The sequence below is a fragment of the Megalobrama amblycephala genome, linkage group LG5 (assembly GCF_018812025.1).
Source record: "Megalobrama amblycephala isolate DHTTF-2021 linkage group LG5, ASM1881202v1, whole genome shotgun sequence".
Lineage (NCBI taxonomy): Eukaryota > Metazoa > Chordata > Actinopteri > Cypriniformes > Xenocyprididae > Megalobrama > Megalobrama amblycephala.
In genome coordinates this window covers 22,756,223-22,772,865 of record NC_063048.1, presented here as the reverse complement: position 1 = coordinate 22,772,865, position 16,643 = coordinate 22,756,223, and the positions used below count along the sequence as shown (strand labels likewise).

The 16,643-nt window shown below is 36.1% G+C and overlaps 1 protein-coding gene across 1 annotated transcript; it reads left to right on the top strand.

Moving 5' to 3' along the window:
- Positions 1 to 915: 915 nt before the first annotated feature.
- pygb (phosphorylase, glycogen; brain) lies at positions 916 to 16,422 on the top strand. Its single transcript, XM_048191283.1, has 20 exons — positions 916 to 1,284; positions 3,401 to 3,502; positions 4,079 to 4,157; positions 4,235 to 4,338; positions 4,587 to 4,718; positions 5,514 to 5,625; positions 7,269 to 7,351; positions 7,838 to 7,981; positions 8,073 to 8,165; positions 8,429 to 8,575; positions 8,648 to 8,811; positions 9,045 to 9,159; positions 9,323 to 9,424; positions 10,594 to 10,741; positions 12,472 to 12,530; positions 13,019 to 13,160; positions 13,381 to 13,588; positions 13,869 to 14,003; positions 14,271 to 14,337; positions 15,098 to 16,422. Exons 1-20 carry the CDS (start codon positions 1,042 to 1,044, stop codon positions 15,248 to 15,250), a joined length of 2,532 nt encoding a protein of 843 aa, XP_048047240.1. The 5' UTR covers positions 916 to 1,041; the 3' UTR covers positions 15,251 to 16,422.
- Positions 16,423 to 16,643: the final 221 nt, after the last annotated feature.

Sequence of the window (16,643 nt, the reverse complement as noted above, 5' to 3'; positions counted from 1 at the left end):
CTAGAAGGAAATGACAGGTATCTCAGCACGACTGTGGAAGCCATTGACCATATATTGAAAACAGTATGAAATACAGTATCTTGTGCCTGAGACACAGCAACTTGCATTCCTGTTTGAACCCCATAAAACAGGGGTTTTCAAACGGGTCCAGGGGCTACTGGGGGTCTGTGGAAAAGTCAAAAAAAAAAATTAAATAACTTGAATCAAATAAATAAATTGATCTATATAAATAATATAATACATCTACAATAATGCAACATAACATAAACACAGTGCCTTTTAAACTCTAGGATGGGATGCTTTTGCCTTTGCACTATGATGATCATATCTGGGGGTCCATAACATCTAAGTTAAGTTAGGTATAATTATATATAATTATATAAAAGTTTGAAAATAGATCAAATATAGTCTGTCATGCTGCTGTCACTGCATGACAACTAACGTTACTCGCATACATGCATGCAGAATTCAGCCTTCACTTCTAAATCCGACTCCTCCCACTTCTAAATATTCCCCATATACGGCCAGATTCTGGATCTAAATCAATCCGGAACTGTATCAATCAGTAAAAAGTCTGTATAGCTATAATAATATAGCTACTCGAAACTCGGCTCGTATGAAACGCAAGGATATGACTTCAAGACTTTCATAAGCCATCTTTACTAGAACTGAAAACAGCATTGTTACAAAATGTTATAAAATAGTTGCTTGCCAAATACAGATGTTTTTTGTACAGTAAAACGGCGAATTCACACTCGGCACAGAATTCATCCAAGGTCTAAATACATTATTAATAAACCTGCTGTTGCTAGTTAGCGTTGACTACATGATTGACATCTCACCCAACCTATGTGAACGCAATTACGATAGTGTCGCTGGCCAATAAACAGGCAGACTCAAAGCCCGCCCACCTCCTCCTCCAGTTGACATAGGGGTGTGTCTCAAACGGAACAGTGCGTGTAAAGTCCTTACACACCGCACCAACCTGTGCACAACAAGGGTCCAAACTTTCATTCTTTGTTTTTTAAACGCATTGGCAACATGTCCAAACCTCTAACCGACCAGGAAAAGCGCAAGCAGATCAGTGTTCGTGGTATAGCTGGACTGGGGGATGTTTCCGAAATAAAGAAGAGCTTCAACAGGCATCTTCATTTCACCCTAGTGAAGGACCGCAATGTAGCCACCCCGCGGGATTATTACTTCGCCCTGGCTCACACGGTGAGGGATCACCTGGTGGGCCGCTGGATCCGCACTCAGCAGTATTACTATGAGAAAGACCCGAAGGTACGGATCTCTTCCTCCTCTTGCAGCCAGGAAGTGGCATGTTTTGTGCAGTAGTGGGATCTAGGATACATACAAATATGCATTTAATATGAATTAATATTTACGTATTTGTACATTTATGCATTTGGCAAGTTTGGGCATCCATAATTGCATAACTGCAGAATTGAACACTGCTGTATGTCACAAGTGACTTTAGTTCAAATTAAATGCATAAACCATAGTCATATTCATAGGGCAATGTGAATATTCATAGTGAATATAACCTGGACAGTCATTTCCGTCGTTTTCTGGGGAAAGTTAAAGGCCTGTATTTGTTTCCTCACCTTGGTGTTCTTTGCATTGGACATCCATTGACATGGGTTCAGCTGTTAAAAAAAGTGTGATCTGATCCTTGTCATATTAGGTCATCATTAGTTATGAAGTATTTTGCAACCTCTTGATTCTCTGTGCTAACTAGAGCAAGTACAGGGTTACGCTATACTGTCAAACCCAGTTGAAGATAATAGGTCTAAATGCACTAAAGCTCTGACATGGTCCATGTGCAGAATCACTTGTGGCTATTATTAGACACCCATTACCTGGGTGCTTAATGAGATGGGAGGTAATGATGGTTTTTTTGGAGAGTAACTAGGAGAAAGTGCTTTTTTTTCTTTCTTTTTTTTTTTTTTTTTTCTTTTCCCTCCAGTCTATTGTGGCTCCACTGATGTGGCTGTGAAGCTTGATGTAACTTGTTTGTTGATGAACATGAAAACTAACATATTTATGGAATTAAAGCTGCATTACATGGTAATTTTCTGTACTTGCGGTCTTTTGGGAATTAATTAATTATATACTTATTTATCTTAACTTGTATTTATTTGCTATCCTATTCTGTTCTTTTTATTTTAAAGAAGTGCAGGAGAATGTTCCTGTTCTGAGACAATGTTCTGGTCTCTACTGCTTTCCAGAGATATGTATGCTTAATTTCAGCAGTCATTTGAGCCAGTAAAAAAAAGCCTGTTTTTCCTCCTGTCTAGATATCTCTGAATGGAACCAGATAGCTTTATATGGTTGAGCACACCAATACGTGAATCATTTCCAGGAACTTCACTCTTGTCAAGCCTTATACTTTGGCTTAACTAAGTTCAGACCCTTGGAAAAACAGTAAAACACTGTGTCACTTTATTTAAACCATCTCAGCGAGTTAAACTGAAGCATGCATTTATTTATTACCGTGGTTTTCGGATGTTGTGTGGATTTGAGGCCTTCAGCAGGCTGTAAATTCTTCCATTGCAGACATCTAATGAATGAACTCTTATGAAAAACTGATCCCAGGCCAAAGAGATCAAATTATGCATGTTGTACTTCAACAACCTGGAAGAGACATGACCAGAGTACAAGTAGGCAGAAGACCATATAAAAACTGTAACAATACAAGCTTACACTGATTAGAAGATGCGCAATTTTACTGTCTAATAAAATTGCTCTTCTTGACATTACAATTAATCAGTATTTGAACTGGAAAGAAAACTAGAGAAAACTGTTCTCTAATATTCTAATATTTTGTTAATTTTTTTTTAATTATTAAAAATATAAAAACAAAAAAAATAGGACAAAACTGTTGACAGAGTTAATTGCAAATTAATAATGACATAATGGCACATTAATATATTAACATAATAAATAGGGAGAGTGTGTTACTGTGTCATCATTAATTTGTGATTGCATGACAAATTTATTGATCATTCTTGAATTGTAACTGACTTAACTGAAGTGTAACTGAAAAACTTTTTAGAGCTCAGTGTTTTACTCTCCTGATCTGCTTTGGAAATTTTTTAGTCTGATATTTCAGCAAGGCTGATTAAATCACTCTGTCAACAGCTTTGCCTGTGTGGCAATGCACATTTCCTGTTTTTCAAATGTTTTTATAAAATATTTAAATATTAGTAAATTGGAGTAGATGATATAATATATTATAGTATAATATAATATAATCAGCCACTTTGGGGGGAAAAACACATTGGTTGACCATTAGGTTTTGTTTTTTCCCCAGTTTAAATACTGATTAATTATAATGTTAGAAGAGAGATTTTATCTCTGTGCACAGGCAGTGAGATTTGTGTGTTTTCTGTTGCAGCGCATCCACTATCTGTCTCTGGAGTTCTACATGGGCAGAACTCTACAGAACACCATGATAAACCTTGGGCTGCAGAATACCTGTGATGAGGCCATCTACCAGGTAAAGTGCATCACTATGACATAGCACACTTAATACATTTGTAGAGCATTTGTTACTGAATTGCAGAACTGGCCCAGAGCTTTATTACTTAAACATCCTGAAACTTTAGAAACAGCTGTTGTTTTTCCCCTGCTCCCCCACAGAGATGCATCATGGGGGATGTAGACCAGTTGCCACAGGCTTGCAAAACTGTTAGACTAAACCCTTCCTTGTTTAAATAAGAGAACACGGAAGTTGCTGAAACATTAAACTCTATGAAGTTTGCATAATCTGTTTAAATTTTGTTGCCCAATGTGAACATTTGTTGTGTGTGTATATGATTTTGATTTTTAGACCATCGAAGTGAGGGCAAAGAGAGTAAAGTGATGACATTTTGGCGGATCCTCACTTTCTGAGACCCCTTTTAAAGGTTATAATTAGGTTAAGGGTTCAGGTTAGTCACTTAGTTGAGATGGGTAGGGTTTGGATAAGGAGCTAAAGATTGCATTGTGTTAGTGAATGTCCTTAAAGATAGATGTAAAAGTGTGTGTGTGTGTGTTTTAAACATGATCTGTTCTGACATGTACTGATCTTCAGCTTGGACTGGATTTGGAAGAATTGGAGGAGATTGAGGAGGATGCAGGGCTGGGAAACGGAGGGCTTGGTCGTCTTGCAGGTATAAACTCCCTACACCTTCCAGTATAGTACATGACCCCGTCATATTGGATGTTTGATTTCTGCTTTCTCTCTCAGCTTGTTTCCTGGACTCAATGGCATCTCTGGGTTTGGCGGCGTATGGTTATGGCATTCGTTATGAGTTTGGGATCTTCAATCAGAAGATCGCCAATGGCTGGCAGGTAAACCAAAACTGAAAAATAGGATTGATAATGTTAATTTACAGTATATGCTTACAATTGCATGTCTTTGGGGGGGGTCCATCAACTGTTTGGTTGCCCATGTTCTTCAAAATATCATCTTTTGTGTTAAGAAGAAAGAAACTCATACAGGTTTGGAAGAACTTGAGGATGAGTAAATGATGAGAAAAATTTTCATTTTAGGATGATCTATCTCTTTAACTCTGGGACACTTTTTTCTTTTTATATAGGTTGAGGAAGCTGACGATTGGCTTCGCTATGGTAACCCTTGGGAGAAGGCCCGTCCCGAGTACATGTTGCCTGTGCATTTCTATGGCCGAGTGGATCACACACATGAGGGACCAAAGTGGATTGACACCCAGGTCAGTCAGTGATGATCTAGTGCTGCGACTCTCAACGAGTACTGTAGGTTGTGATGCTAAAATTATTCTATTCTGATAGGATATCAGGGGAAAAACTGCTAAAAAACAAACAAACAAAAACGGTAAAATTATTCTCAAGGAACTCTTGTAATATTAATACTAAATATTACTATTAAAATAATAATATTATTACTAAATATTATTATTATTATTATTATTAAAGTATTTTTTATAAATAAATACATTTATAATTAAAAATAATTGTTTTCTATTTTAATACATTTTAATTACTATTTTATTTAAATTATTCCTGTGATAACAAAGCTGAATTTTCAGCATCATTACTCTAGTCGTCAGTGTCACATGATCCTTTAGAAATCACTCTAACATGATGATTTGGAGCTCAAGAAACATTTATTATTATCAATGTTGAAAACAGTTTTGCTGCCTAATATTGTTGTGGAAACTGATACATGTTTTTTCAATAGAAAGTTAAAACGAATATCATTTATTTGTAGTAGAAATTATTTGTACCACTAAATTAATGCATCCTTGCTGAATAAAAATATTATTTTTTATATTATTATTATTATTATTATTATTATTTTTATATATTATTTCTTTCAACAGCAACAACAAAAACATTGAACTTTTGAATCGTACTGTAATTGTGGATGATGGCAAAATTATATTTATCGTTTAATTTAAATATTTTTAATTGAATTTAAGTTCAGCTTAATTTTTGTCAGTTCATGTCTGTATATTTACTGTACCCCTCTGTCTTTTCTTTGGTAGGTGGTGCTTGCAATGCCTTATGACACTCCTGTGCCTGGTTATAAAAACAACACTGTGAATACTATGAGACTGTGGTCTGCCAAAGCTCCTAATGATTTCAACCTGAAAGAATGTGAGTCCAAACATGTGAGCTGATCATTGTGTTTACACACACACTCACCAATCTGAGCTCCAGTATAACACATGCATTTCTTCATTTGGTACTACTTTTGGCTATATTGCTGAAACTAAGTGAGCCTCTTGGTCCTGGTTTGTTTGGACAATTCCAGATGAGCTTTGTGTGAGCTTAGATTATTACATGCTTAATTTCCTGTTGCTTGCTGTATCATTGAACTAGTATTTTATATTACTGTTAGTTTGAGTTAATTTCATCTAAACTTACCTTCTCAGTTGAGTTTATATAAAAGTGAACTTGTTTCCTGGGAGAACGGTTTCTGTGTAGAATACTAAATATAGGCCTCTTCTCCAGTGCAATGCATCAGCAACACAGAAACAGGAGAGCAGCTGGCAACAGGCCAGCGTTACCCATAGATACCCATGCTTTTGAGAAGGTCCTTCATGAATTGTAGGGCCTCTGAGCTATACAGCCAATGTCTCATTCTATAATGGACACTTACTCGTAAGGTTTTGTGTTATATAGACACACAAATGAGATTTTAGATATATATATATATATATACAGTACAGTCCAAAAGTTTGGAACCACTAAGATTTTTAATGTTTTTAAAAGAAGTTTCGTCTGCTCACCAAGGCTACATTTATTTAATTAAAAATACAGTAAAAAACAGTAATATTGTGAAATATTATTACAATTTAAAATAACTGTTTTCTATTTGAAATATATTTCACAAAGTAATTTATTCCTGTGATGGCAAAGCTGAATTTTCAGCATCATTACTCCAGTCTTCAGTGTCACATGATCCTTCAGAAATCATTCTAATATGCTGATCTGCTGTTTTTAATATTAATGTGTATAAATTGTACAAAATATTTGTGTACAATCCCTTGTTTGAGGATTATTTGATGACCATAGAAAGTTCCTAAAAGAACAGTGTTTATCTGAAATCTAATCTTTTGTAACATATGTAAATGTCTTTACCGTAATTTTGATTGATTTAATGCATCCTTGCTGATTTATTTTCTTTAAATCTGCCAGTAACGGAGACTTATGGGTAAGCTGATCTACAGCAGCTTTTGAACGCCTTCACGCTGTATAATGTTATAGAAGCTTTGTCATTTCAGATAAATGTCCCGTGTTCTCATTGAACTTTGCTGGAATCCTGCGAAAAAAAAAAAGAAAAAAATCAGTGATTCCATGTACAAGATAAGCTGTGAGCAGATCGCTCGCCCAGGAGGAAAAATGAGCTTCTGCCAAATGTTGATCAGTACCGACAGTTATTTTACAATTGCATTTAATACAAAACTGTTTTTTTTTTACTGTATTTTTACTTAACCAAATGTAGCCTTGGTGAGCAGACGAAACTAGCTTTTAAAAGGAGCAATTAAAGCAATCTTAAGGTTCCAAACTCGAGGACTGTACTGTATGCTATATTTGTTTGTTTGTATATATTTAGTCACGGCTGAAAGGGTTGACAGGCACTCCACCCGTCAGCCGTGACTTATTCACGATACAGCACAGCCTCTCGTACCTTATTGCTTACACATATATTTATTTATATTTATTTATGTGTATTTTGTATTTTTCTTATGTGTACAGATAAATACAGTATAATTTTGAAATTCTCTTAATTGTAGTTAATGTAGGCGATTACATCCAGGCTGTTTTGGACCGAAACCTGGCAGAGAACATATCCCGGGTGCTTTATCCCAATGACAATGTAAGTACACTCACTTTTCAGTGCTATACGTCTCTTGCTGAGAAGTCTGATGGACGGAATGTACACACACAGAACGGGAGCAAGAATTTGAATGTGATATGTCTTTGTTACAAAAATAACACACATTGACAATCATATGTGTGTATTTTTAGACTATGTAGATGCTGGTATGCAAAAAACGCTTCAGCTGACTGGCATAAGCAGATTGCAGCAGAGAAGACTCTTATCTTATGCAACATTGCCACTTGAAATGTGTAATACATTGAGGAAGTATGACAATGTGAGCCTAATACAGTATGTTCTGAGCAACAGTGGGTCTATGTGGCATGATACAGTGTATATATGTGGCATGATAATATAGCGTATATTATCATTTACACTTCTAAACTACTGTAAATGCTTTGAAAGCAGCAAAATAGTCCGTTTTTATGACAGAATAGCCAGTGTTTATGTATTTAATACGATTTTTATATGTGCATTTGTTAGTTTTTCGAAGGGAAGGAGCTCCGTTTAAAGCAGGAGTACTTTGTGGTGGCTGCTACTCTTCAGGACATCATCAGACGCTTTAAATCTTCAAAGTTTGGCTGCAGGGATCCTGTGCGCACTTCTTTTGAGGCTTTCCCTGAAAAGGTGATATTACATTAAATGCATTCAATTGGCTACTGTTTATAAATTTGTGATACTCTCACAAAGTATAACTGTTTCAAAACCTCTCTCTCAGGTGGCGATCCAGTTGAATGATACTCATCCAGCTCTGGCGATTCCTGAACTCATGAGAATCCTGGTGGATATAGAGCGGCTGGACTGGGAAAAGGTGTGATGTTCAGGTTATGTGTTAAGATAATTCCTTGTAATTCCTTTACAGCTGTTTTGTTCTGCATTATTTTTTTTTTATTTTTTATTTTTTTTGCCTAGTCATGTCGACATGAGTTATAGACATTGCTAATATAAAAGTAACCAACTTTTCTTTATTATCAAATTTTCTTTGAAATTTATTTGTTGATTTTATTTTTGTTATTTTTTATTTTGAATAGAACTTTCCAAAATTAGCATTAAAGTGTGCTCCTGTGTACGTAGGCATGGGAGATCACCACAAAGACGTGTGCGTACACAAACCACACGGTGTTACCCGAGGCTCTGGAGCGCTGGCCTATCTACATGTTTGAGAAGCTTCTGCCACGACACCTGCAGATCATCTATGAGATCAACCACCGACATCTGGATGTGAGGATACGCACAAACTAACTCAAGATCTCAAGATTATTTCTGGTTTGTCTGATGGGCTCTCTCTTGTAGAGAATTGCGGCGCTGTATCCAGGCGACCATGATCGCTTGCGCAGGATGTCTCTGATCGAGGAGGGAGATCCAAAGAGGATCAACATGGCTCACCTTTGTGTGGTCGGGTCACACGCCGTCAACGGAGTTGCACGGATTCACTCAGACATTGTCAAAACCACTGTGTGAGTAGAGTGCATCGGTCTATATACAAAAATATTTGACCACGTAATGATGCAATTAACTATTCAGAATGAATTATTTTCTTGGAGCCATCAAAGCATTTTTTTATTTTAATACTATTTAGGTCTTTGTATATGTAATGTTGTATATTGACATTATGTTCAGTTTGATATTGTTACATTAATAACTTACACAATTTTTAATTAATTTTTTTTTTTTTTTTTTTTTTTTTAAGATTTAAGGACTTTTGTGACATTGAGCCGGAGAAGTTTCAGAACAAGACAAATGGCATCACACCTCGTCGCTGGCTGCTGCTCTGCAACCCCGGCCTGGCTGACATCATCGCTGAGGTGGCCTTCTTAACTTATTATTGATGCAGTTGGTATAAAGTCGTGTATTATTTTATTAAATATTTTTTTTATTTTATTCATTTTTTTTTTCTAGCTCTTGCTCTTCCCCCACAGGTTTTTTTTTTTTCTGTCCTTTAGTGTCTTGTGCTTGTTTCCATTTCAGAAAATTGGTGAGGACTTCCTGACGGATCTGTTCCAACTAAGAAAACTTTTGGACTTCATCAATGATGAAATGTTCATTCGGGATGTAGCTAAAGTGAAACAGGTCTACATTTAAAATTATTATTATTATTATTATTATTAGAAAAAAAGACATACCATCTTTGGTGTTGATAATTATGTACGGAAGTCTTTTTCAAAATTTGATATGATAGATGTTCAAAAAAGAAGAGAATTTTTGGCCTCATGTTTAAAGTTTTTTTCTTTACTAATCTGTTTTTAATTTTTAGGAGAATAAGCTGAAGTTTGCAGCATATCTGGAGGATGAGTACAAAGTAAAATTACAACAAGATAAAAATGAGTCTACATAAAGTTTGACAAATAAAGTATAAGTCTAACTGTAGTATTAATTTCTTTGTTAAAGCTGTGTTTTGTTGTTTGATTTACATGACAGACAACAGCAGGTATTTATAGGTTGCTGTCACTTTAAGAGTAAGACATGCACGCACACATTGGACAGATATACATCCGAATTCTCACTGCTCGTTCAATTAAGACATAACTGAATGTGTTTACATGAATACTTGCTGAGAGGGGTATTTTGACTGACATAATGCGTGTATGTGACCATCCAAGTGCACTGAGGACGCGAAAGAGAAATAATTTGGAGTTCGCGAGCTAAACGCGCCTCTCTCTCTCTGTGCGCGCGAGCCTTGTATGTATGTGCGTCATGTGCGCACCGATAACAGCGCTGCGTGCGATACCGAATTAAATCCTCTTTCCTCTTCAACCACTACTAATCTGGGTTTATAATCTTATAGCCAAAATATCGCCATATAACAGAGGTAGCGTTTTTTCTTGCCACCAGTTCAGTGACCGTTTGCTCCGCATCCATCTTTACCCGTTCTCTGCGCTGCACACCGGAAAAGTCATGACATGACCGTGCGCGCCACACATGCCACTGCCTAAACTGAAACTGACTGGTCTTCTTTTTATTAATAAAATGGGCAAACAGCTCTCAGATAATGGGTTGTTGTGTCCACACATGTATTTTTTTATTTATTTATTAACTTATTATTATTTTATTTCATAAAATCGCAGCATTTTGCGTCATATAATCGCACAAGCTTGACATCGCGATTGCGATTGCGATACGATTAATCGTGCAGCTCTATTATGTACGGAAGTCTTTTTCAAAATTTGATATGATAGATGTTCAAAAAAGAAAGAGAATTTTTGGCCTCATGTTTAAAGTTTTTTGTTTTTAATTTTTAGGAGAATAAGCTGAAGTTTGCAGCATATCTGGAGGATGAGTACAAAGTAAAGATAAACCCTGAGTCCATCTTTGACATCCACGTCAAAAGAATCCATGAGTACAAGAGACAACTGCTCAACTGCCTTCATGTCATCACTTTATACAACAGTAAGAAAATACACAAAGAACAACACAGGAATGTATTCAAGATAGGAGATCAGTGCTTGAACACTGCCACCTGTCTGAGCTCTTTCTAATATTGGGTTTGTCTTTTTAGGGCCCGAGCACCGATGGTGTGAGGGCCCTATTGCAATACTGAGATTGTTTTTATTATTTCCACTGGATGTATAGCTGTCTCTTCAGTGACTGTTTTCCTTTGCTGATTATCTGGAGTTTAATCATTATTATTTAGAACGTTCTTTTTAACATAACTCATATTAAAGGATTTGTTCACTTTAAAATGAAAATTAGCCCATTATTTACTCACCCTCAAGCCATCCTAGGTGTATATGATTTTCTTATTTCAGATGAACACAATTGGAGATATATTAATAATCACCCTGATGCTCCTAAGCTTTATAATGGCAGTGCACGGAAGCCACCTGTTTGAAACTCAAAGTGCATCCATCCATCATAAACATTACTCCACACAGCTCTGGGGGATTAATAAAGGCCTTCGGAAGCGAAGCAATGCGTTTCTGTAAGAAAAATATCCATATTTAACATGTTATAAAGTAAAAAGGGTAATTTTCAGCTAGGTTCCTTTTTACAAAAAAAATTTATACTTGTTTCATAAGTTTAATACGGAAGGCGTTGGTGGTAGCGCAAGCGTTTTGAACTGCGAGATGCATTGCACTTTCTTCGTAAGTTAAATACGGAAAGGCGGTCTGGCGGAAGTATATGTAAGATTTTTGCAGTAAAATATCCAAAAACCACTAGGCCAGTGTTATATATTTTGTTCACTTGAGTACTTACAATATCCCAAATGTTTCCAACTATTTGTAAATCGTGAGAAAATTGCAATTTTAACCAAGGCTCCGGGACGTGTGAGGAGTCGCCTGTCAATTGCGTCATACCTGCGTTACCCTCGGTTTCCGGTTTTATTTTGTAGAAACCATGGAAACACCAAAGACGCTTTAATATAGTACACGTTTTAATATACAAGGGAACAACTGTTTTGATATATTTATAGATAGAAAAAAGTTATATAGCTCAACACGTTTAGTCTTATTGTTTAAATCTAATTTTCTTTTTTTTTTCTTTTTTGAGAGTACCATGCTTTACCATGCCTCAGAGAAAAACAGTTTTGTCAAGTAGCTAACATAATCGTCTATTTCAGATGCAGCTTTATTTTTAGTAACCGTAATACAGAATTTTCTCCATCATACAATGTCAATCTATCAATAAAATACAATAAAATCGATCTATCTTACTGCAGTGTGTCTCAAACGTGTCTCACAGCAGCCGCTGAGCAAACGCACAGAGTAACGCTATAACATCAATTTCAACACACTAAAATGTATCTAATATGATTAACAGAGCTGTGTTACCTCATACTCATGACCGGAAAAGCGGAAGCGTCGCCGGCGACTGTGGCGTAATAAAAAGTTCCGCCGCTCGCAGCATGTGTTGCGCAATCGCTCCAGCGGCCTCGTTCAGCTCCCACAACACTCGGTCCTGCTCTGCTTCATACTACAGTAACGTTAATAATCACATCCATGAACATGATTTCTTCCCGAGTCCTATCCCTATTCTTTTGCACTGTCCTTTGAGGTGAAGACCACGTCTCAAGATTCAGCGCTCAAACTTGGCATCATCAATTTTAATATTTTTCTGAAAAGATTTAATGAGTGGTTTTATAAATGATTAATAAATTATTTCATTCTGCACTTTTCTAGGGATCAAGAAAGAACCAAACAAGAAGTTTGTTCCCAGGACAGTAATGATTGGAGGAAAGGTAGGTGAATTCAGTTGCGTTCCATTAGAAATAAGTACTTTTTAAAATTATATAAATTATATATAATTTAAGGCATTCTGAATAATATTAGTATGTGATAACTGTCATTACTGCATTTTTTTTTTTTTTTTTTTTTTTTTTTTTGTTCTTTAGATTGACATGTTCTAAAGCAGTTGTTCTCAAAAAGGGGATCTTTTACTTCTAGGGGGGCTGCAGGATGAATGATTTAAATTTAAGATATATTTATTAAATTAATCAAACTTAAAAAAAAAAAAAAAAAAGGTAAAATCAAGGTATAAACTAAATATATCCACCCCCACCCCCGAGCCCTCAACAACTATTGTTTTATTTAAAAAAAAACATACTGTTATTGAAACTTCTGGAATCAATAAAGGTTGAACCACTGTTTAAGAGTCCACTAAAATAAGTGCTAAAACCTTTTCTCTCTCTCTCGCTCTCTTTCTCTTATCCTGCACTGCCTCCTGCAGGCAGCACCAGGCTATCACATGGCAAAGATGATCATTAAACTGATCACCTCAGTGGGGGAGGTTGTCAACCATGATCCTGTGGTGGGAGACAGACTGAAGGTCATTTTCCTGGAGAACTATAGAGTCTCATTAGCTGAGAAGGGTGAGTAAACACATTAACAACTGCTTGATGGATAACGATTTAAAAATATCAAATCAGGATTTATTAGATATTTGTCAAGATAACATGCCTTATGATCTAATAATTAATATATTATTGCTATAGTTGCATCATAGTTATTTAATTTAAATTAATTTATTTATTTTTTTGTATGTTGTAGATTATTATGGGATTTGAATGTGTCATATGTTTCACTCTTCAGTGATCCCTGCTGCTGACCTGTCCGAGCAGATCTCCACGGCAGGTACTGAAGCCTCTGGTACGGGAAACATGAAGTTCATGCTTAACGGCGCACTGACCATCGGCACCATGGATGGCGCCAACGTGGAGATGGCAGAAGAAGCTGGAGAGGAAAACCTGTTCATCTTTGGCATGCGGGTCGCGGATGTGGAGGCCATGGACAAAAAAGGGTGAGGAAAGAGTGAATAAAGATAAACTGGATAAGAGAGAACAAAGGTATACATGGGAGGACTGATAAAATCAAACATGGAAACATAAAAACATAGGGTAATATTTTACTATAAAGTTCTATTAGTTAATGCATTAGCTAAACTAGATTTCACTACATTTGTTACAGTACTTATTCATCTTTGCTAATGTCAGTTATTATAATATTTTATTTTAGTTCAGCTTTATTTTAATGACCAAAAAACAACTTGGTCTACAATAACAACACTGTATGTAATCTAGATACAATGCCAGGGAATACTACGAGCGTCTGCCTGAACTCAAACAGGCCATGGATCAAATCAGCACTGGATTCTTCAGCCCCAAAGAGCCTGAACTCTTCAAAGACATTGTCAACATGCTCATGAATCATGACAGGTGGGTGGCAAAGAGTGCAGTTGTCTGAATATAATTTTTTGCTTTTTTTTTTTTTTTTTTTTTTTTTTTTTAATAGTTTGAATATTCTGGTGTCTTACAGGTGTGTGTATATAGTATTTACCACAAAATACTTTTTTCCATTTTAAAAATGTACCCTAATATCTTGATGTATATAAAATGTATGGTCATTTTATGAAACAATTACCCATTATCACATTTATTTTTACATTTGTAAGCAGTGTCTGACTTGTTGTTTTTCTCTCTCAGGTTCAAGGTGTTTGCAGACTATGAATCCTATATCAGCAGTCAAGAAAAAGTTAATGAACTCTACAGGGTGAGTTAAGATGCTTTAGATGGTCTCAGCCATTGAAAAACCCATTTGGTAAACCACTAATGAACAAGATATCCAATGGCTCTTTGATAATTGAACATTGAAATATTTGTTTCTTTATTATCTATATAAAACCTATAATTTATAGTTTATAATATATAACTAAAAATGCAGTTTAAAAAATATATAATTATATAACATATCTTATATAATATGTAATAGCTTTCAAAATCCCTTTAAGACAAGTCATTTCACTCGGCGGCCATCTTTGAAACGCCTCTCGGGCATCCTGGGCATCATGCAGCTCCTATCTCTTTGAATGGGGAAACATAAAATTCTCCAAAACTGTTCGCCAACCTTACGATTAAATTTCATTTTTGAAATCATGTCATCAATGAAATCTAACAACATCCGGCTCATAAATTTGGTTTCTAAACGCTCGAATCATGACAAAAAAAAAAAAAAGTATTTTTCAGGCTTGATCAAGCTAATGCGCATGCGCAGACCTAAATGCGCGTTTCTTTGGAGGCGCGCGTCTAACGGCCGCTGAAGGGACGCGATGACTTTACCGGTCGGCGATTGGCTCTTATTTAGAAGGCGGGACTTATTCCGTCATATTGCGCGTTACACTTTCACCCATTCAAAACAATACGAGTGACACGTCTTGTGTTATTCTATAGTCTTTTATTCTGTAGCTTTTTAAAGCTTTGTTAAAATTTGATTCTCCTTTTTATAAATAAAAATTCCCCCCTCTTTTCTTCAGAACCCAAAAGAATGGACCAAAAAGGTAATCAGGAACATAGCTGCTTCTGGAAAGTTCTCCAGTGACCGCACCATCACGGAGTACGCCCGTGAGATCTGGGGAGTGGAGCCATCTGACGTCAAAATCCCACCACCTAATGAACCACGCGAATGAGGGAGCGGGAAAAATGATAGCTTGTCCCCTGGGTCTGATTGCCTGTTCCTCAGCCTTTCCCGGTGTGTTTGTGTGCCTTGCCTGGCTTTGCCTGATTCAGGTTTCTCTCACTATGCATAACACCACGTGGAACCTCTTTTAAATTTTCCTTACTGTAGTGTATCCTCAATATACGAAAAAAAAAAAGAAGAAACTAACTACTCCATGTGCACTTACACTGTAGTACATTTTAAAATCACTGTAACTTTCACTTGCCCATACTCTGTTATCATGGTTTTGATTAAGCAAATTAAATTTGTTGGTCATCTGAGAGTAATTTATTGAAAGCTTCACAGTTAGAGCTTAGTCTAGCTTCAGGTTACAGATGTATTTATGCATGTGTAAATTCTCAGTTTTGGTGCATTCCTTGTATCATTTTTAAGGGCGGCTGTTCTGACTGATTATAACCGAGATGACACTTTAAGGACACCACTCAAGAGAACAGTGAAACTGAATTAGAGCCTTGGCTAAGTGTTTTAGGAAGTTAAATCAGCAACTGGAGAAATACCATTTGCAAAATAATATATACATGTTCTGTAACCAGTCAGAAACAACAGCTTTAAAAGTGGCAAACAGCATTAATGTAATGACCCCAGAACACATGTAAAGCAGTATGTGATGCGATTCAGTGTCCAAATGATCTTTTCATTCAAGCTTTCTGACGCAGGTGAAAGGGTGCCTTGTGTGCATACTGTGCAATATTAACAACAATAATGTAAATATTTCCTTAAACAATGAGAATAGAGGATATATGGCAGCTGGCTAATGTAAACTCATGGGAATCCATCATGTGTGTCCTTTAAATAGTACATTATATTTTTTTTGTCAGGGTCGAAGCTGATGTCAGTTTGTGCTCTATTTTGCATAGTATTACCAAGTGATGATCTGTTTGTGCTAATGTATGTCTATGTTTGACAGAGAAGCTTGAACTTTGACCCTTTCCATAAAGCAACCTCTGACTTTTTTTCAATTAAACGGCATTTCAGATTACAGGCTGTCATTTCAAAGTATGCTTACGGATGTCACCTTTGAACATTCACCTTGTGTTCTTGCTGTATTTTACACAAGTACTGTATGGATATTTTACCATATTAACAAATAATAAAATAAAAACCATATGCTGTTGACTTAAACGACTAAACAATGCAATTCCGATTGCAAGGACAAACTGCTGTGTAACGAGACAACAGCATTCAATCTTTACAACAATGAACATTCATATCATTCAGTATAGTAATGAATGGCTTGAACAGGTGTCAGGTGTGGTGAACACATGAATGACGTATTGCTTAAACCTGATACATAAAAACAACAAACACAGGCCTATTAGCACGTTAATCCAGTGAAACTACCC

What these genes read in the sequence shown, in the direction of transcription:
- pygb (XM_048191283.1), top strand. Translation starts at nt 1,042, where the DNA reads ATGTCCAAACCTCTAACCGACCAGGAAAAGCGCAAGCAGATCAGTGTT. An exon ending in AGATCGCCAATGGCTGGCAG is followed by an intron (nt 4,339 to 4,586) that starts GTAAACCAAAAC and finishes CTTTTTATATAG; the next exon opens with GTTGAGGAAGCTGACGATTG. An exon ending in GAGGCCATGGACAAAAAAGG is followed by an intron (nt 13,589 to 13,868) that starts GTGAGGAAAGAG and finishes TATGTAATCTAG; the next exon opens with ATACAATGCCAGGGAATACT.